General features: G+C 43.2%; 1 protein-coding gene across 1 annotated transcript in view; it reads left to right on the top strand.

Moving 5' to 3' along the window:
• The window catches only part of fstl5 (follistatin-like 5), a 164,293-nt gene that overhangs the window by 83,697 nt on the left and 55,876 nt on the right, over nt 1-24,720 (top strand). The window contains exons 5-7 of the mRNA XM_086158084.1: nt 2,681-2,877; nt 4,881-5,001; nt 22,660-22,826. Coding sequence (XP_086014210.1) covers nt 2,681-2,877; nt 4,881-5,001; nt 22,660-22,826 — 485 coding nt within the window. The remainder of the gene's footprint in view (nt 1-2,680; nt 2,878-4,880; nt 5,002-22,659; nt 22,827-24,720) is intronic.

The raw sequence follows: 24,720 nt of genomic DNA, 5'->3' as shown, positions 1-24,720 counted from the left end.
TAACCCTGGTGTTAGTATCATGTTATCAACAACAAATACAAAGAATATATTGAAAGGCTGTATTATCTAGGGCATGAACAGTGTCTCTCTCACATGAGAGTGCAGTGAAGATGCAGTTAATCCAAACCGTACCTGGAGTTTTCCAGGGCCACGCTTTATGTAAAAGCTCATTGTTGTGGAGTTCTGAGCCGTGGAGATACACAAGAGAAACAGACGACGTCACCGTGGCCGGAATCCACGTTTCATCATTGGCCAGAAGAAAAGAAAAGACAATTTCTCGGATTGTCCTTCCCGCTGCTGGATGATCAATAAGAGCTCGCAGATCATGTCCGAATCCTTTTTCATTTACAGATATTTCCCAGGTTCAGGTCTCGGATGATGCCAAAGTGCCTCTAACCCTGTCGCCACGGAAACCTCAACAGGGCGGTCACGCTCATCAGAGTCCCTGATATTATTAGATTCTGCCAATTGTCTGACAGATGATTTAATGCAGTATTTTTTTTTTAACCTTTTTCCCTGCAATGGGTATGATATTCACGTAATTTTTCTTTTTGATAATTTTCATCTGTACAATAATTTGGTCACTGTTAATTGAAAATAAATAAGGAAAAGAAAACAAATAACAAAAACAATAATAATAATAATTATTATTACTTATTATATAATCTGCTATATAATAGTTTATATTGCATTTATATTGCAATATAATAATAATGATAATGATAATATCAATAATAATAACTTCAACAACAACAACAATAATAATAGTAATAATAATAATAATTATTATTATGTTATTACTTATAATTCAGAGCATGTCATCATAAATCATTTAGAGTATTATAATAATAATAATAAAAATGATAACAGCAACAACAACAACAATAATAATAATCATAATGATAATCATAATAATAATATTAATTAGTATTGTCATTGTTATTATGATTATTATTATTAACAATAATAATCTAAGTCTGGCAATCCAGCATCCTGTTGTTGTGTCTTTGTCATTTCCTGCTGTTTCCTCTTTCTTTTTTCACCTTCCCTTTGTTAAGACTCCTGAAGCAACTTTTCAAATCCCATGTTTCTCCCAAGCGGGCAAATGTAACGGCGCCCTCCACTTGTGATTTAATCTCGCGGAACAACGGTGGCCTTTTTGTTGTGGCCAACATGGTACCCGTAGGTACAAATGTCAGCGGCAAACTCTTACAGGGGCGGACGAAGGCGGCCTTAACCTTTCTTGTCGTCGACGTATTTGAACCGGAGACCGTTATAATTAGATTGTAGTTACATTATTAATACGACATCGAGAGATTTCCTGTTGCTGCTAAGCAAAAGCCTTTGAGGCCCCTGTGATGAATCTGCTTGTCAGACTCGTGTTTAAGGGGGTTGACAGTATTCTTTAATTTTTATTTATTTTCATTTTGCTTGCACTGACAGGCTGCTCTGCCGCTGTCTGCGCCTTCGGGGAACTCACTCCTTAAAATTTGTTTTTGTGAAGAAAACAATGAAGACGTACTGCATTTTAGGTCTCCTTTTTATTAGTGCAACTCTCAGGGGGAGTCTGCTTTTTCAGGTAAAAATAGTTGGCAGGGATTTTGAACATTTCATCCAATTTCATAAATCATTAGTTCCCTTTATTATTTTCTATTATTGCGGGCCAGTTTGAACCCCAGAGGCACTTTTTGAGTATTCATGTTCCATCTTTTATTCATTTTTGTATTTATTCATTTTATGACTGTAATGATTGAGTATTTTTTTTTATTTGTTCATTTAGTATTAATCAGTCAATGTATTTATTTTGATATTACTTATTTTCAGATGACATCAGACTTTGTGATTGCAAGTAAATGCTGTGGAACCTGGACTTGACATGCTTCACCTGAAGACGTTTCACCCCCTTTTTCCGAGATGCTTCTTCATTTCCGATCCGAGAGACGAGGGGGTGAAATGTCTTCAAGTAAAGAATTTCAAGTCCAGTTACCGCGACAAGAAAATTTCAAATTTACCGTGACCTGGATGACCGAGATCCTCCACAGACGTGACGATTGAATTATAGATATCCGGTACTAATTATCGGAATCATGGATTTTCAAGCAAATCTTGATGGCAAATAAAAACACGAATAATGTACATAATTTGTATTCTTCTACAATGACTTCAATGTTGTAAAAATTCCAGATTAAAAAAAAGGTGCACCAGCAAAATGACAGTATTTAAATGACTAAAATGTGCTTAAACGTGTGAAAAATAATTGATCATATATAGATAGATGCATGTTTTTATAGTGATTAATTCTTTATGAGAGTGTTATGAAGTTGTCATAGTTAGTCTGTGGCCAAATACAGATAAACAGCTTGTGATGACAGTAATGATAGTCTTTCAATGATATTTCAATACTGACTGTCTCTTTTTAAGGAGTGCACATAATATATTCTTTAAAACAGAAAGTAAAACAAGTAAAATAATATTGCAAAATAATATTAAAATCTTAAAATCTTCATCTGATGTAAGATAAATGTCAATACATTTATTGAAATGGAAGGTTCCTTCGAGTGTGAGGATGAAGTTGTACCAGCTCAATAACAGCGCTTTATTACTTATTCATCATTATCGAATATATGTAAATAAATGTGCTTCAGTGCTTGATTTTTTTTTCACTGTCCTCTCCCGCCAGACGATAACTGCCGCCTGAGCGACTACCGCCGGCTGAAAACCAAGATCCTGGACCTTCACGACCGCCGCTACACCGGCTCCGGCCTCCAGCGCGCGTATCAGGACGACATGGCGGCCAGGAAGCAGCTGGTGGACGTCATGTTCAAGCGCTTCGACGCCGACAACAGCGGCCAGATCCGAACCGGTGAACTATCGCAGGTGAGGAGGGGCCATCGTCAGCTTTTAACCTCTGCGTCGGACTTTTTATTTGAAATTACGGATTTATCAACTCTCCCGTGATCGCGCGATGAAGCTTAAGGACGTTCCCGTTTTACAGAATGTGTAATAGATTAATACCTCGGGTGTAATTAAGCGTGCTTACTGGCCTCGTTTGTTTTGATCGCCGCTCCCTCATTTCAGCGCCCGGAGACAATAACCAGACGTGACAATGGGGTCGTTTCAGCGCGGCTGATTTATTTATAGTATCTAAATATAAACACAGTGACCCCACTTGGTGGGAAAACGAAACAGAATAATTACAGCGTGGAAAGATGAGCGGCGGTGCCGTTTGCGAGTCCTGTTATTAAACAACCGTTGGCAACGAACTGTCCTCGTACGAGGACGCCAGGACGTAAGGACGTTTTAATTTTGCCAAATAACTGATTAAAAAAAAACATTTCTGTTGGACGTTCAAGACACCGAAGCGAGGCGGGAGATGATTGGACAGAGGCCAGGGACTTTCTCCTAATTTCTTCAGGGATTTTTTTTTAAAGAGGGATTGCTTAACTATTTTAGGTCAAAGACAATATTATCCACCTCATCAGAGGGTTGCAGCGGCCATCACAGGGAGATAATCTTTAAAACTTTCGGTAAATACCAGTGTTTTCCGTGACCCTAGAAGCTGGAAGTGCTCGACTTTACGAGACAGGATACGCACAGAGCTGTCGACTGCGATCGGAGCACTGGCAGCTGATTGAAAGTGATGGATGTTTTGGTTCGGGGGGCAAAGTTTCTGCAGGATCCTGCTAAAAATTAAAATGTCGCTCGGAGTCCTTTTGAGAGAGGGTCCAAGAAAGCAACCCCATCCCAAGCAGGAAGAGCCCTTGTATTTCTTTATTTTTTTTCCCATTTTTGACACAATTGGTTTCTTTTTTTTGTACAGTAACTGTCCTTGCAGTGTTACTTTTTTTAATATATGTATTTATTTATTTCAAATTTTGAGTTTCAACTGTTCCTTAGCGAAGCAGATTTCATCACCATTGTTTTCACACGTGACTCTAGATTTCACTTTCTTTATCGGAATATTGCCAAATGAATTTATTTAAGTAAATGGTAATAAATGATTCAAGTAAACTAATCAGCTTTTTTCTGAAAAAAAAAAAAAAAAAAAAAAAAAAAAATCAAATACACGAACAAACAAACGCACGAATAGATTGCAGAAAAAACATATTTCAGCTTTTAATTTTGCAATATCCATTTGGGGAAATTTTGAGGTGTTCATGCTCTGAATACTCGCGGTGCAAACGTGCACACACATGCAACCGAACAAATAAAGACATCACAAAGGGGCGCTTAACGCGTCGCTATCTGATGCAGGCTTGGGAGTGAAAAGTTTTGCACAAAACACACAGTAGATTTAATTATCAGTCTCATAGCCTGACGACAAAATGCTAAATAAATAAATAAGTCCTCAAGCATGTAAATGAATTCACCTGTTTACACCTTTTTATTCCGAATAAGCTCCGACTTTTCAAATCTCTGCTCTCTGTGCGACGAATCTGATGCACGTGCTGTGCACGGCGGCTCCTGCACGTGACCTCGCTGATTCAGCCGGATCACATCTTCCACTCGATGTCTGTCGCAAATTAGGCGACAGTACTTTGCTAAATTGCCTTATAAAAACAAAAACAAAAACAAAAAAAATAATAACAACATTATTCATGCCATAATTAACTGCTGAGGTTGCATTTTAATGAGTTTTCTCAGTGGATGAAATAAATGAATAAATAAATAAATATAACAAGAAGTAACCGGGATTGTTTTATAATTTAAGAAAGTTTGAACGGCTACATCAGCAGGATGTCGCTCCCTTAAAGGGACAGGCTGGTGTTTCTATTAATTTGGATTATTAAAGCACACCAGGACCCACTGAGTGCCTGCACATGATGACAAATACATTGTCTGTGTGTGTGTGTGTGTGTGTGTGTGTGTGTCTATCCAAGGTCATCAAGCAAGAGGGTCTTTCTAAAGAAACGTCAGAGTGCACGCTGTTTGACCTGCTGAAGTACAACGACGCCGACGATGACGAACACCTGAATAAGGAAGAATTTTACACGGCTTTTGGTAAGATTGTACTACTATTTGTACTATTGCTACTTCTACCACTACTAGTACTAGCACTGGACTCAATACCCCTGCTTGTGCTGTTGTGCTTTACCGCAGATCTCAAATTCTAGACCGCATTCTTGTCAGTGTGTGTGAGTGTGTGTATGTGTGTGTGTGTGAGTTTTTGTCAACCCTGCTTGGGTTACCAGTCGCACACTGCCCATGGTCATACACACTGCCTGCTGTTCGCCCAAGTGTACTTGAGCAAAACACTGAACCCCAAAGTTGCTCCTGAAGGCCTTCTCTGCACATTACATGCTGCCATCGGTGTGTGTTTGTATGTGCGTGTGTGTGTGTGAATTCGTTATCTTATGTAAAGTGATTTGAAACCAGAAAAGTGATGAAAGCACGACATAGCATTTCCACGAGCAGTTCAGGTTCATTATCCAAGCTTCCCCTTTGAAGCTCACACACACACACACACACACACACACACACACACACACACACAGAGACACACACAAACACAGAGACACACACCAAATCATCGTAAGATACATCAGATCAGAAGAGGTTGCGCGTTGAGTTTCTGTTTCTCCTCCGACTCTGGAGGAAGCCTTTTTTTTCTTTTCCCTCAAAGTCCTCACCTTTCTTTTGAAAGGCAGAGAATGGAGACGGGAGGCTTCCTGTCAAGCGACGCCAACTGGCGGGGAACTTTTCGGCGTCCCCGTATGCCCGGGAACGTCGGGTCCGCCGAGGTTCGACGGATCAAAGCGTCGGGAAAGTTGAGTTTGTGCCAAAGGAAGCGGGTCACGACTTGAACCCAACCTCCCTCATTAGGCAGCGCGGTAATGTCAGGTGCCTGGCTGTTTCCCCAGCAACGCAAACAAACGTGAACCAGTTTTTTGTTTTTTTCCCCGTTCTTTCCCGCGTTCGGATGCATTTGCTGTGTCGGAGATTCTCCTGATACCCTGCCGGCCCAGCGTCCGAAAAGAAAGTCTTCCGGACGGACTTCCTGCCTGGAAGCGTGGACGCCAAAACTCACTTCTGGCAAAACAGGAACCGAAAGGCAGCCATGCCAACGCGGTCCAGGTTTCCGTAAAGAGTCGACTCCTCTTTGGTTTTCCTTTTCTGTGTCTGCGTATCTCTGCCGCGCTCTCGTTGCACGTGGTCTCTAACCCCCACGTCAAATAGTCATGTATTCAGGCGATTCAAGATGGCCGCCTTTCAAATTGGGTGTTTCTATCGAATACGGATATCTGGAAAAAAAGGTGACATTGGTGCACACACACACTGAGAATTCGACTTGAGCGGTCGGGACTGAGCCGCGGGCACGGCATCTGGACGCGTTCACTTTCCAAGGCAAATATCTATTTCCCGCTCACAACACCTTAAGGCTAGTTTATAGTCAGCCTTTAATTAAGCTGAATGATGTACACAACCTACCCGCCGGCAGACGCTTGACGAAAGATACATCTTTTATTTTGCCTTTCTGCAACAAGTAGCAATAAATATGCAGTAAAGCTTCGATTAGGGCTTATACATGATTCACAAGGTAACTAGCCTACCTACATTGACACACGTTGTTATTGACGAATGGTCACTTAGCTTGCTGTTTATCAACAGTTTCCTCTGAGAGGTCCTGAAATGCACCTGGAATGATCTCAGCTGGAAAAAAGGATTTAGTTGGAACAAAGTCTATGGAGCTGGCAAAAGACAAACAAACAAGCAAATAAACAGATAAAAAAAAAAAAGAAACATGAATAAATAAATGCTAATAGAAAAAAAAAAAGTTTTAATTTTTCAAAAATAGCTTGTAGTGGTTGGATCATAAATGTAGTAAAAGAATAATCTGGAACTGTAAAGCCGAAATAAATGCGTAATACAGGACCACAAAAGAGGATGTTAATATAAAAAAAAATGTTTCTTTTTAAATATTAAATCTTCAAATATGTCCAGCTAGCAGACTAGCCCAAGCGCGCCGCTTGCAGGTGTCGCAGATGGGCCGCGTTTCTGCAAAGAGGGAACGACCAGAGGCCAGAACACATAACCTGGACTTTAACTCCCCGGCTTCACCGCTATCATAATGCCTGAGTGGCTGCTGTAAAAATCTATGCAAATACCTTAAAGCGCCATCGTAAACCCGAGCCCCGCCGTACAGTAAACCCCTCCATCCGTCGTGTCCGGAATGGTTCGGGGACGCCGTAAACGGCGAATGGCCCGGCCGTGAAAACGGCACCTGTCTCCACTCCGTGGCTAATCCTCACGACCGGCGCACCTTTGTGGAATATTCAAAGCGTGGCAATATTGTTTGTCAGGGCCGGAGATAAGACTTTAACGTCCATGCATTATTCATAAGCTCGTTTGCATAGACCGGAGGTGGCGGCGGTGCAGTGGGTGGTTGAGAGAATCAATTTGCTCCGGTTAACACCACGGAAACTGTCTGGCAGGAGTGATGTCGTTTAATTAGATGATGTTACAGATATGAATGATGTCTGCCACCGGACTGGCGGGCCGGCCCCCTTGTCAACGCCTAATAACAATCCGCTGAGTGACGGCGCGGTGCATTAAGGGTAAACAGATTCGGTGTCGTCGCGTCTCAAGGCGTCGTTAACTTTGGGTCCAAAATGGGAGGTTACGCCGTCACGGGAGCAGATTTATGCGCCGTCGTCCAAAAGCGTAGATTGGGAATTCGGAGTTAACACTCGGGGGTTTCTCCCGTCCTCGAGAACCCTAGGAAAATTTAAAATGTCTGGAATTCACCCCAACAACTCTTTATTTTGTCCCTTTTCTCAAAGGCCCATTTGTTTGTATAAGTTTGCATTCGACCTCTCGCCACCTCGCGTCCCAGTACAAGGACGTTCCCCACTTGATACCTCTGCATCGCGCACATCTCTTCATTGTGGAGTGTTGCCGCTGTCGGCGACGAAAGCGGGGAAAAAAAGAAAAAATCTCTTTCTATGTAAATTCACTTGAAAGAAGATAAAATACAATTTTGTAAGACTGACAGCTGTGTTATTCTACAGTCTGAAATTATAAAAGTTATTTTCTCCAGTTTCCAGGAAATGCAGAGAAGCATCCGTTTCAATAGAATAGATTATCTATTGAAGTAAAAAAACAACCTTTAACTGTTTAATCCCTGCAGATCATGTGATTTATTGATATACGCGATCAGTTCCAACAGAGGCGCGTTGAGTGATTTATAAGGTTAAAAGATTCATCTGGAATGTACTTATACATGTGTGTACTTGGGCTTGGGACAACCGCAAAAATTCCCCGGGATTACATGTGGAAATCCATGGGATTACAGCGTGGATCCTCCTCGAACCGCGCTCTCCTCCTTCGGAATCTCGTGAAAACGGTTTTCGCCTTAATCCCGTGTGGGAGACGGACATAAAGACGGCTCTTAATCTTAATCTCGGTGGAGCAGATAGGACCAACAGCCAATAGGCAGGTTCCTCTCCATCCTCCTTCACGTGTCACCGTCACACACACACACACACACACACAGACACACACGCACACAGGCACACACTCCGTGTCCGAATGGAAAAACGCAACTGAAACACTTTCTTGCTGTTTGCAAAAACTTCGGATTAAATCTTAGATTTTCAGTGTGTGTAAGGGGGTCAAACACCCATTTAGGATTTCTCTCTCTCTCTTTCACACAAACACACACACACACACACACGATTTGTTGTTCACACTCTTACCTGTGCATTACATACCAACACAAAATACATACATTCACAAACACAGACATACACACACACACACATATTCCTATAATCTTAATCTTAAAAACATGGGCTATAAAAGCATCAGAGGTCATCAATACCTACTATTCCCGACCTGCCTATTGCACAACTGTGTTTTTATATGTAATATCATATATTATAATTCTTCTCAAAATCTTTTCATAGCCACTGGGCTGAAGCATCTTCAGGAAGAAAATCAAGTTCAGTTGCAAAGGAAAGAAGATTTTGACAAGAATTGAACATGACCTGGACAACTGTGAACCTCCACATATATTTATATACATAGATACTGATACACTTATATACTTGGATTTTTCTTCATTTCAACTTTTCCATTCAGACGGCACCTCAGTGAATCAACTGTCTCTGAATCACACAGCATCGCTTGTCTCATTACCGTCTTATACACCTTTCCTTTCCTGTTGACCCTCTCACTTAAAAACCCTAGACCTTCTTAATCTCCACTCCCTACGGCCTCACCACTTGCTCCATTTGGATTCCTCTTATTCACACACAAGTATCCTGTCTTGCTGGGACTAACCTTCATTCCTTTCCTTTCAAGGACATTCCTCCACCTCTCCACCCTACTCCCACTAGAGATCATGATGTCACCTGCCAACATCATGATCCATGGAGATTCTTGTCTATTCTGTCCATCACCGCTGCAAAAAAGGAGGGGCTCAGAGCTGATTCCTGATGTAGTCCCACCTGCACCTTGAACTTCTCTGTCACACCTGCAGCACATGTCACCGCTGTCTCTTATCGAGCATACATGTCTTGCACCAGGCTATTATACTTCTCTGCCACTCCAGACTGCTCATATAATACCGGAGTTCCTCTCTTGGCACCTTGTCGTATGTTTTTTTTAGTTCCACGAAGGCACAATGTACCCCCCGAAACTTCTCTGCACTTGTCTACCAGCATTCTTAAAGAAAATACTGCATTTGTAGTACTCTTTCTGAGCATGAAACCATACTGCTGCTCACAAATGCTGAGTTCTGCTCTCGCCTGTTTCCATAGCGTCATTGTATGGCTCATCAACTTTATTACTCTGTAGTCACAACAATTCTTCCCTTATTGTTAAAAAATGGGCACCATCACACTTCTTCCCGGGCATCTCCTCATTCTCTTAGATCCTGTTGAATTATCTAACCAGAAACTCTACTGCTTTAGTGAGATTGCGCAGACAGAGAGGGTCCGTTGCGGTAAGTCAAATTAGGGACGGCCTGTGCGTCTCCCGTGGCAAAAAAGGGCAACCTGTCCACTGGGAAGGGAAAGAAGACAACTTGGCAAGTAGTGGGATGGGAGCTGAAGCTATTAAGTCCGTAATGATTGCCTGCTATGGGCGGCAGCTGCGTTTCCAGGTGGACCAAATCAGCTGATGAGGTGGAACCATCGGAAAAAGCACCGGGAACCATGACGGTTTGTGATTACAGAGGTATTTAAAGTACCTGGGGAAAATGTTTATAAAGGGATTATAGTAGTGTTATAAGCGCAGGTTGTTTTCCGTGGATTCATTATTTTTTTTTTTTTTTTTTTAATAACCTCATGTAACCTACCAAATGGCTGGATTTGTGTTCACCTCTCTGGTGGTGGTGGTGGTGGTGGGGGGGTCTGTCATTACCATTCATTTAACAAGTGCAATGATGCCGAAACACAGATTAAATCAAATCCGACTTATTAACCTGGAAAACAGGAAGCTAATAAAATCTTGACGTGACAATGGAAAAGGACGACTACCGCATCACATGCCCGTCTCCAGTTACATGTGATGTTTTTTTTGCATTATATTCTGTCACAGCTAAAGTTCAAACTGCATGTTAATGCATTCCATTTATAACCCTCACTGAAATGGCGTGGACCAATCAGAGCCTGCTCTAGCTGTGAACTGCAAGCTTTAATTATATTGAGTAAACCTGTTAAACGCATTTTCTCCTGACACGCCGCCTCACAGACAATCATGATGAATGAGCATGAGGTTAGAAAAAAAAAAAAATCCCCCTTTTTAAAATTTTAAATGCTCCCTTACGCTAATGTGTTGGCTAGGATCTCACGCTAACACAATGCGCATCCCCAAAGTTGCGTTCCAGTGCTGTTATTACATTGTAATAATGTTGTATTTTCACCCAATCGAAGAGGATTGCGCACACATTGACAAGATTTATGTTGCGATGACCCGGATAGCTTCCCAGCCCCGCCAACGCCATTTGTTGTGTCTTATGTACCAAGATATCGATCCTCAGCCCTGAGATACGGCCCACTGTGTGCTGCATTCGCCGCTGAACCGAAATTCACCTCCTCCGCTTCTGTGAGTGAGGATGAGCGTCGAAATCAAAGTCGCAACTCGTTCGCTTGTCTTGCTAGCAGACGTACGGCGGCGCTTTCGCTCCGGTAACTGATTGAGCCCGGGAAGGTGGGGTGGCCGTCAGCGGTTTCTGCCCGGTGATTGATTGACAGCCGAGCTCCACCCCTCGACCTTTTACCGTCGGCCGGTGCTGGACCGACGGAATATACGACAGATGGATGAGCAAAGGGCAAAGTCTGACGCAGGGGATTTTAAGTAGCTGGTACTTTCTTGATTATTATTATCAAAATCATTATTACATCTGTTGGGGAGGTTCAAATTGTGGATCCTGCTGGTAATAACACATTATCAAACGTAGATAATGTCAAAGCGTGGAAAGTTAGCAGGGAAAAAAAAAAAAATGTCCATCTCGTGCGCCATTTTTCCCCTCATTCATGAACAAGACCTTGAAATCCCCCTCAACTCGGAGCAGGATCGTATCCGCTGATTGTCATCCCAGCTCGTCACGCCTAAACCGCCTCACGTTTAATTGCGAACGGCTCCAGTAAGAGCTGGAGATCACGGCCGGGTGAAGCCAACAGAACTACATTATTTGCGAAAAAGCGGTGAGTCAATTCTGAGGCCGGCAAACCGTTGCAGCGTCCGCGGTGCTGCAACCCTGGCTGGGAAGTCTTGGCCTCTCGGCTCAGGCTGCCGTCCCCCGTGACCCCGCCCCAGATCAGCGGCACAAGATGGATTAATATAACATGTTCTATTCATATGTATCAATAAACAGTTGTTTGGAGCGTTCTCCATGGCCTCACCAAACTCCTCCCTCAGCATCCCTGGAAAAGTCTACTCTGGAGAGGAGGGTCTGACGGGTCATTGAACCTCGGATTCAGGAGGAACAATCCGCTTTTTATGCCGGCCCTGGAATAGTGGACCAGCTCTACATCCTCGGCAGGGTCCTTGAAGGTGCGTGGGAGTTTGCCCAACTAGTCTACGTGTGTTTTGTGGACCTGGAAAAGGTATTTGACCATATCCCGCAGGGAGTCGTGTAGGGGGTGCTCCAGGAGTTTAGACAACCTAACCTAAGTCAGGCTCATTTCTCGTGAGGGTTGGACTCCTGGGTTGGAATTCTGTTCATAACTTTTCTGAACAGAATTCGGAGGTGCAGCTAAGGTGTTGAGAGGACTCGATTTGGTGACCTCAAGATAGGTGTCCGCTTACTGCGGATGATGCGGTTCTGTAGGCTTTATCGGTTCGCAGCAGAATATGAAGCGGTTGGAATGTGGATCAATAACTTCAAATCCGAGACCGTGAAACATGTATCAGGTATCTCGGGCTCTTACAATCGAGTTTGGGAAGGATGGAACAGGAGGCCGACAAGCAGATCAGTGCAGCATTAGTAGTGATTGGGAACCCTGCACCGGTCTGTCCTGTTAAAGAAGAAGCAAAGCCAAACGGTGAAGCTCTCATTTACTGGTTGATCTACGCTCCTACCCTCACCTCTGGTCGCGAGCTATGGGTCATGACCGAAAGAAGAAGATCACAGATCCAAGCACCTTAAATGAGCTTTCTCTGCATTTTCCCTTAGTGATAGGGTGAGGAGCTCTGCCATCCGGGAGGCTCAGAGTACAGTCCCTGCACCTCTATGTAGAGAGGAGTCGGAGGTGGCTTTGGCATCTGGTTGGCATCCTGGACGCTTCCCTGGTGAGGTGTTCCAGGCATGTCCAACCAGTAGGAGGCCCAAAGGAAGACCCAGGACACGCTGGGGGGACGATGTCCCTTGGCTGGCCTAGGAATGCCTTGGGATCCCCCTGCAATAGCTGGACTGAGTGGCCAAGAGGGAAGTCTGGGCCTCTGCTTTGATGCTGCCACTTCAACCACATTTCACATAAGCGGTAGCCAAACGATAGATAAATGGATGGTCATTTATTGTGTTTTGGGTTCGTGGCCATAATCCAATAACTGATTTAAAAAATAACTTTCAGCTAGAAGTGGTGTGACATAAAATTCAAATATTGCGGCGTTTTCACTGTTCATTTTGGAGAGGGGACATCGCGTGGGGCTCATAGCTTACCCTCTTTGGGTATCACTGGCATTATTATCTTTTGGTTTTATATACGGTTTCATTTTTGTCATTTTTGTGTGCTGTAATTATATTCTCCCTTTTTCATTTCTCCATGGCCTAGTTCTGTCACTTGATATATATGTATGATTTCAGGTGACTTCAGTCTATGAGGTTACTTACGTCTCTTAAGCTGTGGTAGTTCTGACTTGTTTTGAAAATGGCCTTGGCTGAGGGGGGCCAGCTTGCCCCTTTTATGCTAAATTTGCTGATAATCAACAGTAGTGGCGATGCAGCGGCAATTACCGAGTTCTTGGGCTCCTTACTTGTCATAAACCCCTGCTGAGAACTCAATGGGCTCTCGCCAAGGAGCGGTGTTAAAGTGGTTTGGAAATCCGCGGCTCATTATGCAGAATGTGACTCCTCTGTCCCCGGCATGCATTAAAGAGATAAGGTTGAATTACTTTTTTTGATCCTCTGTTAAAGTTCTAGTGGCAGTTCCCTGACCAATTCTCACCAGGGGAGCGTTCTTTGCCTCCAAACCCCTGTCCTTGTGAAAACTATTTATTCTTTCTTTTTCTATGCGAGTGCCGGAGCAGAGACGGGGGTTCTCGCGGGTCAGCCGGGGCTCGGACCCATGACTGCTTTCACAGCTGACTGCTTTAGCAATTCAAGAATAGCCCTTCACACAATGTAAGCTTTTCAGTCTCTAGAACCTTTTTCAGGAAATAGCCTGTTTTTTTCTGTGCTTTGGGACAACATGGGAACCACGAAATTTGGAGTTTAGTTCCAAGAACGATTGTAGACTTTATGTGATGTAGATGCTTGAACTTATAGTCTACGTCCATTTATAGGTACTTCTTGCAGAAGTGCCATTTGTAAAAAGTTTGTGTTCAACGGTTGGATGTTTTCTTGCGACAAAGTGAGAGAGCTCTTCTGCCCTGTTACGTCACAGAAGGCTTTCTGCGGCTCGTAGCAGAACGTCAACATTTTACAGAGTGAGCAAACTGCAGGGTTTTTCCTCACACCAATGCAGTGCGGGAAAAAATTAAAAACATAACCACTTGATATCCCATGGTTATTAATCCCACCATACAGAACATGAACATTCTGGCGGCTTTGCACTTTTAAGAACTGTGTCTGGGGACCTTTCCGTCTGAAAGTGGCCTTTCACAACGCCAACTGGGGGTTCTTTATACATCATACGTTTATACATCGGAAAGTCTGATAAGTCACCTTTACAATGAGGCGAAAGTTGGGATGGCCGGGCTTCTAAGGAATGAGCAATGCAGCTAAAACACTTGGAGAGCACATTACATTACATTACATTACAGTCCAATGGCAGACGCTTTTATCCAAAGCGACTTACAAAAAGGGCAATTCAGTCACCGAAGATTCGAAGTACTAGTAGTTGGAAGTCAGAAGTGACCACTCGACCAAATAGCCATCTCAGAACCATATGCATACATACATTCATTTCATGTTATTTTTTTTGTCCGGGGGGGTTGGGGGCTTAGTGCGATAAGTGGGGTAGTGCTTGGTGACGAGGTATGTTTTCAGCTCACGGCGAAAGATGGGCAGCGACCCTGCTGTTCTGACCTTTTTCGGGAGTTTGTTCCACCACTGAGGAGCCGAGACCGGTTCGATCGGCAGCTGGGGGCTCTGAGTGATGGGGTGGACAGTCGTCGAGAGGTGGCAGATCGGAGGGGACGGGTAGGGACATGTGGCTTAACCACAAGTCCCATGCACCCTCCCCTCCCAAAAAGATAGTGCTGAATCTTGAACTTGTTGATGTCTGGGTTGCGGGATATCGGAATGATGTTCTGGAGCCGGCGCTCATCCCATATTTTCAGGATCGTGGACTAAACTCCACCTTCCTCTGTGGTAACGCTCTCCTCAGGGTAATCATATTACACCCGGAGGGGATGGTATGGCCTGCTGGGCGTCACGGGCGAGGACTTGGGTGAGATGCTGCTGCATGCGCTAGTGTGACCAACACAACCCAACTGGTTGACCCTCATCAGCTCCTGGTTGAGGACTGGGGTGCCATCCCATAGCAGTGCTTGAAAAACAATCTGATTCCGGATGATTTTTGCAGTCCTATTCGTTAATCATCTTTCTAATTGAGCAGTTTAACAAACTCTGTCTTGTGGAAATGGAATTCCATGGGTCGAGAGCCTCCCCATTCCTGTGACTGTCGAAGGCCATCGAAACGCCTTTCCTTCAACCATCCCGCCAGGAAATGCCATTTTTTTTCGGTGCATATTTAGCCTCCTTTGAACGCGCAGCTCTCGATCCCCTGGCTGACTTTGTCCGAGTGCTTTAGCGAGTCATTGACACCCCCCCCCCTCCTGGCGCCGTTACCCTCACGAACAAGCTGGCAGCTGGGAGCCTTGGCAGCCTCTGTCAATGGTGTTTAAATGCACGGGTGATTGAAATAATGATTAAGACTTTAACCCACCGGGATCACACAAAATGTACATTAGTCGTTCAATTGGCACACTTGGCTGTGGCCCCGGCGCCGTGCCTCCGACCCTTACTAGATGTGGGGGCACGTGGCGACCCGCATCAGGGGCGGGCGAGCCACACATTTATTACCGAATGTCGCTGAAATGTCAACGGCTCTCCTGGATGCCCAGACGGTCATCAGGGGCGCCGTAAATTTCATCCACTCTCCAAAATATAGACTTGTCGCCTCAATGCCGACGTCTAATTAAGTTCAGCCGCAGTGTGAGCAGGTCTAGAGATGGGCCAGATGCTCCCGGGAGGACAATAGTTTTTCTGCCACCCTCTATCAGCGGATGGGTGGCAGGGCCTTCACGAGTACAAAACCTCGCCGCAGACGCTCCTTTTTTTAGGCGACTGGTAATCTTTGGATTATTATGGTATGTAACAATTCTGTGATTGGATTTAAAATGCCATCCTGCCAACATCGGAATCATAAACACATTCTTGCTCCTTATGCGTCAATATCCTGATGGCTATGGAAGGTTCCCTTTACCATACTGACACATTGGAACTCCTTATTTATTGACGACATATGTATCTATATCTAAACTTAACATAAATAAAAGCGGAGTTTGTATTTTGCGCATTGTTCTAAATGACAAATCGTGTTCCTCTCCTGACACTGCACCTGATAGTAGACCAGGTTCGCCGAAAATTGACGAGAAGGGGGTGCACAGCACGTTGGTATCCAATACAGGCTTGCGAGTGAGAATGTATACGAATCACACATCCTCCCTCCCTCATTTAGCATTTAATTTGAGGTAAGATAGTGGCTTTTTTTTTTTTTTTTTTCCATTAATTGCGCTCCACAAGGTAGCAGAGTTAAAATGAGTCTAATTAGGAGTGTTCCTCGGGCGCTGCTGCATACTAATGCTGCACTTTCCCCTCGGATCCACTCTGGGAGCAGCTCTGGAGGCGCACTAAACCTCTGGGGATCTGAGGCATAGTTTTCTGATGACAGTAACTTGCTTTGATGATATCATCATTATTACTATTTATTATTGTTATTGTTACTATTCGTATAGTTTATTTTAAACCCCCCCTAGTCAAGACAAACCTGTGATAGTTATGAGTTGCCCTGCTTTCCTTTTTCTGTGTAAAGGAAGTGTCAAGGAAGTATGGTTTAACAGGTGTTGTTTAATAGAGCATTCACAGTGTGTGTGTGTGTGTGTGTGTGTGTGTGTGTGTGGTATGCAGACATTAAGAACAAGCAGATGCTGCTGTTGTGTCAGTAAAAATTTTATTGGGTTTAGACTCGGACTTATCCAAAATTACACCGCAGGCCACCGAAAGCGCCGTCAAAAAAACGCCGGGAAATTCATTCTGTAAACGGAGGCAAATGCGGTCACTGTTTTGCTGATGTACGGGTGTATTTTTTATTTTTTTTCAGCCGAGCGCCACTTGATTGGCATTGAGATTTTGGGCGCAGCGGCGAGGAAGGGAGCCGTGGCTCTTTCATGTCACCGACAGCCCAGCAGTATTAATTCACAGGCATGAATAAATGAATTAGATGGAAGTACAAAAGGAATGCAACTCAAAACAAACAAATATTATATGCATGTATACAGACCTGTGTGCAAAGTATGAGAGAGGATAGCATTAATATTTTTTGCAGCTCACGGCTGCAGGGAAAAGAAAGTTTGACTGCATTGCGCTGTCAATACAGATTCTGCAAGATGCAGCCTTCACTACAACATATTTTTATAATATGTATACATATTATTTTTCATTTTCAGAGACAACTGTTGTGGCTTGACAGGGTGTCACTTGCTTGTATGTGATTATTGGCTGGTAATGCTTGAGTTCAGCCAACTATTCTGAACCCAGACGGGTGTCTGAATTGGATGCACGTCAAGGGACCGGCCCGCCTTGGACACGGGAACTTGCAGCATGTAGAGGACGGTTAGTTTTCAACAGCGAGAGCAGAGGGAGTGTGTCGGCGTGTGTGTTTGTGTGTCTGTCCCTCCTACTGCTGCTGTCAAAGGGTTTTTGTCTACAGTCTTTGGCAATAACAAAAAAAAAGAAAATTCTTTTTCTCTGGAAGAATTTGTGTAAATCCAACCGGGTCGCCACTGTCAAGAGTAGGTATGAGGTTTTTGTCATCCCCCCCCCCATGGTCCCCCACGCCCTCCTTCCCCAAGTCTCCTGCCTGTAGGTCCCCGAACACACAGCACCAGTGAAACTACCTCCGTCTGCACTTTGAAAAGTCGAACGCTGCGCTGAGATTCAGGCTCGGTGACACAGAACATCAGCGGGGATGCTGGGGGGACGAGAGGGGGGGGGGCTGAAAGAATGAAGGAGCGGGATTCAAATGCTTCAAAAGATTCAAATGCTTCAAAAGATTCAAATGGTTCAAATGATTCAAACGCTTCAAAAGATTCAAATGCTTCAAATGATTCAAAGTGTGAGTCTTTATTTTCATAAGCGCCGTGAGAAAAGGCATCTCCCCTCACTTTGTAATTCTATCTTTGCCCTCACTAGCGAATGTATACAGTATCAAATATTACTTACATATGGTAACATAGGCATAAGACAGGGGTGGGCAAACTACGGCCCGCGGGCCACATCCGGCCCGTTGGTCTTTTTGATCCGGCCCACCGAAGATTGGTAAAGAATTCATACTTGATGTGAATGATTGAATGATTAGATCAATGAATGTGGGAGCTCAAACACAAGATTATTTCATTTTTGGAGGTTCCTGAGAGTTTTCCTGAGCTGAATGACACGGATTGGCTTTGTGATTTAGCCTTTACCGTGGACATACTGACATACATGCATGAGCTGGATATGAAGCTACAAGCGAAAAAACGGTTTGTGCGTGAAAAATAAACAAACGTTAGACAATGTTCAGACAAATTTCAGACGAGTCTGATACGTACTGTTAACAAATGTTTTTATTTTTTATTTTTATTTTTTATATGTATTGCATCTTGTGCTGACACGGCCCGTCTGTCAAATTTTAAGAGTCGATGCGGCCCCTGGGCCAAAAATTTGCCCACCCCTGGTATAAGAGGAACAAGATAACTCTGCAGTTTGGTAAACAATGCATGCAGCATACACAGCAGTTGTCCAACCATTTTCCCTGACAGGATTGTTGCTTCCAGTGCAATAGCTGAATTACCTCAGCGGCAACCGCCATCCCCGATATATGAAGGGGAGGAAACCAAAAGCCTGGGCTTCACTGTTAATCGCTAATTACAGGCTGGCTTGCAAGGGTTGATTCCTCCTGGGCGGGTAGAGATAGAGGTAATGGGGGGGGGGGGGACCATCAGGTGAAAGGGCTCAGAGGCTCGGAGGCCGCCCTGCTCCTCCTGAGATAAATCGCAGTGAGAGGAGGAGTCACACCGAGTGTGTGAGTGAACTCCGCCCGGCTCTCAGATACTAACCCCCCCTTCCCCCCCGCGTCTTTTTTCTCCCCTTATTTCTATCCCCCTGAGCTGCAGCTGCGCTGGAGCCCGTCTGTCCGCCCACGTCCATCTTGAAATTCTACCCATAACTTCGTACGTTCCCATCCCTCCCGGGGATCAGTGGCAAATCGAGTTTGCTGCTTGTAGCGTATTCCTGGAGCGTTGAGATACAAGGTGGCCGTAATTGGACGGTTAGGGGGACACGACCCGAGGGGGATTTGTCGGTGGATCCAATCCGCCACTGCATGCATCCACCTGCCATGGGAAAATCACCTTTTAAAGAATTTTACTTTCCGGCACGATTCATCGGGGCAAAACTTGAACCGTAGGCCGGCTGTCAAAAACACACTCGGTTAGATTGGAGGAACAGCATGAGGCGACGCTGACACACCGGACCGACTTATTCGTCGCTCTCTCCCACAAAATGTCAGGAAATGGTAATGAGCTTTTCCTCAGGCCCCAAGATGACGTTCTTAAATGTCTTGTTTTGTTGCGCCTGACACAGACAGCGGAGCTGGGAAATATGCACTTAACTGTCATGAGGGAAGGGCGTGGGGGTGTGAGTCATGAATACAGTATAATAATAATAATGTAAAGTTACACAATAATAATAATAATATGTTGGTTGATTGCTGGATTTTTATTTTTATCTTTTATTCCATCTATCTATCTATCTATCTATCTATCTATCTATCTATCTATCTATCTATCTATCTATCTATCTATCTATCTATCTATCTATCTATCTATCTATCTATCTATCTATGTTGATATATGTATATATATATATATATATACACACACACACACACATATATATATATTTTTTTTTTGCCTCTAAAAAAGACAGAATTTGTCTGTCATGTATTTTTATTTTTTTATGCCAGTAAACCAGTTGAAAAAGACAAGAGAACTCTGGTTTCATAGGAAAGCATGGTCTTCCTCTCGACCTGCTAAATGTTGTGGTCTGTTATTATGCAGACGATGCAAAATGCATCTAAAGAGACAGGGGATTTTTTGGGCGGGAGATGTTTCTCAAAAATGAAAACAAAATTGGGAGACGGTTTAATACGTTTTGGCAGAAGATTGGCACTTGTGCAGGAAGCCTAACCGGGGGGATCTCGGGAGCGTAGAGGCATCTGGAAGGGGTCAAAAAAAAAAGAAGCTGGTCCGAAGCCACCCGAGTCACGCGGCAATTCGAGGCCTTCCCGTCCTGTTCTCCCAGCTGTGGCGAGCCGGCCGGCGGCGTCCATCCGGTTCGGCGCTTCGTTCATTAGCTTTTGCATTTCATGCCTTCAGGAGCAGAACAAATTGAGTCTCTGTTTCCTATTGCTCTGTTGCTCATTACCGATGAGAAAGCTTAAAAGGCCTTCTCTCACGGGCCGCATTACGTAACGGCACCGGAGAAGGGATGAGTGTGCTTTGTGCTCGTCTTTTCATCAAAATACCGGACACACACACACACACACACACACACACACACGTTGTTAAACCAAGCGGAGTCAAGCTGAGCCCTCGCCAACCCACAGTGACCTATTAACACCCATCATGAGGTGGAACCGACAGCCACGGCTAATAGAACAGATAATATGAAAGAAAAGTATTTTAAAGAAGTGTAATTAACTTACTTGTTCAAAGTTTTGTAGTCCAAGAGTTAGCGTGGAAATGAAGCAGAATATAGATAGTTAAATTTTAAAGTGCACAAAGTAGTCAAGGATTATCATAGACTTAAATCATGACATTAACGCTTGCTGTGTTTTTCTTTTAAATTAACTCCATGATTAATTCCTATAAAAATAAATGAAAAAATAAAAAGTAAATATGTATATATATATAAACTTTTGAATAGGTAAATTGCTAATTTTCAGTAGTATTATAAAATGATTTATTTCTTACTAATTTTTTTTTATTTTTACCCTTTTTTGTTCTATTTTTTTTTTGCATCAGATCAGCATTATATTTCATTGGACTAGATTACATTGGGTTGGATCAGATTAGATCGGTCTTTATCCGTCCCCCGGTTGGGGATACATAAAACACCCCCCCCCACTGCAAAAAAATGAAATATTAAACATTCAGTTATTATTAAATATATATTGAATAAGTAAAAATTCCATTGTCTTTCATTTAATTTAATGTATTTTACATTTTGCGATATATTTTGACTCCAATCCCTTCCAATGGTTAATATTTCAAATATTTTCACTGTAGGTCGAAACCTTTTCAGGGACTTTCTTCGAGTTCCCTTTCCGACTCAAAAGCTAAATTTCGGATTTAAAACCCTAGCAGCTCAGCTGAAAGGTCCACGGACACAGAAACGATTTGTTGTTGTTTGTTGGTTTGTGTTTCTGTTTTCGTAGACCAAAACATTAAAAGACATCAATATTGTGTGATCCTGAAGTGAACTTCTTAAAGTGAAGTACACAAAGCAAAACTGTAAAAAATGACCATGAATCCCACCGTGTATCGCTTTAACCCCACACAGCTTTAAATACTGCATCTTTCAGGGCCAGTTTTGCATTTGTTTTTAAGTCCCAAGGTCACAGCGTGCTGACCAAAGTTAATGATAAAATGGATGGTTCGTGAGATTAGATTAGGATTATATCCCTCAGTGTTTATTTAGTTTTGACTGTTTGTTGCCTCCTGCCTATTTTTCTTGTTTCTGTTGCTGTGCCATCGCACTGGGCATCGTGAGTAATATATAAGATGTTGTGTAGGCGTGTGCTTCTCTGTGAGCACTACAAATACAGAGGAAGGTTACCGTGGTGACCCTGACGGGGTCTGATTCCCCGAACTATGAGGCTCGAGCTACAAGGTAGCCCAAGTCAGGCCTGGCATACAGACAGCTAAAAAAATGCTTTGAGAAGATACATGCATTGGGTAAAATCATCGACTTTTATTTACGTATTAATTTTAGTTTTTGACCGTTATCATGCATGCATTTTCTAATATAATCATGAGTCAGCCTCCCAGTGGTATTGTTTATCCTAATTAAAGAATAGCACTGTTTACCGGCGTGGAGATGGCATCCCACGGGGGCGAAACACAACCTCCATTTATGACATCATCGCATAAATTCTGCAGATTATATCCAGAACATAAATGAATTCCCTTTGCTTTGCACATTGCGATTTATTTTTGGTTAAAAAACATATATATATATATATATATCACAACACAACCACATCTCTGACATTCTTTATCCGTCAACTTATGCAAAAAATAAAGTGCAATTATCTCACGCACTTCTACATACAAAAAGTAATACCAGCGTGTGAAAATATGAAATACATCAAAAATGCTCGCCTCACAGAGCATACCAGCAGGTAAACATAATTAGAGTTTAAAATCAAATCAATGAATGAATTAATAGAATACGTTTCAAAATTAAATTCATACATTTGAAAAAAAAAAAAAGAAGATAAAACAGTAAAGGAAATAAAAATTTGATGAAATAAGGTGAAATAAAATAATACATTTAAAAAAATTTGGTATAATACTAAAATTGGACGGCTGATGGGTTTGAATTATGCCTTTCTACGTGCAGTCTGCATGTTCGTGCGTGGGTCTCTTTTTTCTCATTGAGGTTTTGAAAGGGATAAAAGTCACGTGATCAATTTCAACGCCGTTCCTTGTCGTTTTTCACAGACGTCTACCTTCTCGACCTCCCGGACGACCAGAGAGTGGTGGTCAAAACGGTGACGGTGGGCCAGAGCGTGGTGTTGACCTGCGGCATCAGCGGCGACTGGAGGCCCCCGATCATGTGGAAGAGAAACAACCAATACCTGAACTCCTTGAACTTGGAAGACATCAATGTAAGACGCCGCCGTCGCCGCACTTATTATTATCCTTATCGGCATTTTTATTAGCGTCGCTTATCGATGGCTTCGAGGAATGGATCAGATGTGATCGGCGTTTTGTGAGAGTCTGAAAACGCTTTGACTCCTCCGCCGCCAAGTGCGTTACGTAATGATAACACAATTATGCACACAAATGGCAGTCCCGGGAGACACGAATCAAACGTCGGCTCCCCGAAATCCCGACCCCTGGTCTGCGGGAGATTCTGCAACGGATAAAAAAGGTTTGATCTGGATTTCTTTTATGTTATTTGATTTATTTTTCTATTCAGCAGATACAAATGACCTCATTCTTGTTTCATCTCCTACTATTGCCTAAAGATATGCAGCGCTTCATGTGTGTGTTTGTGAGTACGTGCATGTGTGTGTGTGTGTGTGTGGGGGGATGTCTGAGTTTAACACACACACACATGGATGCGCGCACACACACACACACACACACACACACACACACACACACACACACGGGAGTGATATAAGCCACCGACGCCGATACTTTTCATCGGTAGGTTGCTGGAATAATTGAAATATTGAAATGGTGCTTGATTGGTGTAGGGTGATGGAAAACAAACAAAATAAATAAGAATAAAAAAATAAATAAGAATCTGGATTTGAGGAATCAAAATTTCACACCAACAAATTGGGAAAAATAAGTTGGATTTATTTTCTATTAACACTATCCATGTTTTTTATTTTTTTTTCACTTTTAACCAATCCTTTTAGTTAAATTCAGAGGATTTTTAATTTTCATCTGTTTATTCACTTTTATGCACTTTTGCCTGATTTTTCCTCCCCTTTGCAAATAATGTTTTTGTAAATTTTGAGAGTAATTTTTTAGAGAATTTTGGACGTGATTGACTTTTACGTTAGTATGCCAATGGCTTAATTTGACATAAATTATACAAATGAATAAAAGATCAGTTTGAAATAAATACATACATTTAACAATGCATTAATGCAGTGTAAGAGGTGGGTTATTTCATGTAATGCTGTAAATAAACTTTTGACTGTATATGATTGTGTATGCCGCTGAAGAGATGTGTGGCTGCCCAGAAGCCGCCTTTATTTATATTTATCAGTATTTTGAGAGGAAGGAAATGAATAAATAAAAATAAACAGAGAACGCATTTTAAAAAAAAAAGCTTGCTCGGCATGCAGGATGGAGAGGAATTACCGGCGCCGCACAAATATAGCACACTGTTGCCGGCTTAATCCAGATTTATTTTTGTCCGTCGCTGTTGTCGCTCGGATTCGGTCTTCATCTGGAAAAGTCGTGGACAGATTTCATCTGTGTTCTGGGGTTAAGTGGACGTCGACCGGCAGCTCTAACGGGCGGGTCAGTCCCCGGCGCTCGGAGGGGGGGGGGGAGTTTTTTCACGCCACCCAATCTCGCCGGCCCCCCGGGCCGTGGGCGGTGGTTATGTTGAAACCACAGGTTAATCCCGACGGAGCGCTGGCTTCCCGGAATTCAGCGGAGCCTCTCTAAATTTTGACAAAGCAGCTTAGTGTAATTCGGGGAGTTGACAGTTGCTGGCTGTTGCATCATCGTTCCGGGCTGTTGGCATTTTTGGGGCCGAGACCGGGATTATAACCGCCAAGAAGACCACCGACGGGCGGCCGGGGCTTGTTTGGAGTCGCATCTGAATATTATTTCGGATATCAACCCGTGTGACGGGAAACGCTGACCCGTTAAGGTAGCCTTATGGTCATGTGACACAGCACAGGATTCCTTTTTTAGAAAAAAAAAACGTTTTTCACGCGGCAAAACGCCGAAAGGCTACTTCCTGCACAACTTTGCAGTGCCGGCGGTGAGAAAACAGAAAGCCAAGATGGAGTTCTTGGAACTTCTTGG

Source organism: Fistularia commersonii, chromosome 13 (genome assembly GCF_037954325.1).
Source record: "Fistularia commersonii isolate RoL2024-O1a breed Wild chromosome 13, RoL_Fcom_v1.0, whole genome shotgun sequence".
Taxonomy (NCBI): Eukaryota; Metazoa; Chordata; class Actinopteri; order Syngnathiformes; family Fistulariidae; genus Fistularia; species Fistularia commersonii.
This window is presented reverse-complemented; position numbering and strand designations above follow the sequence as displayed.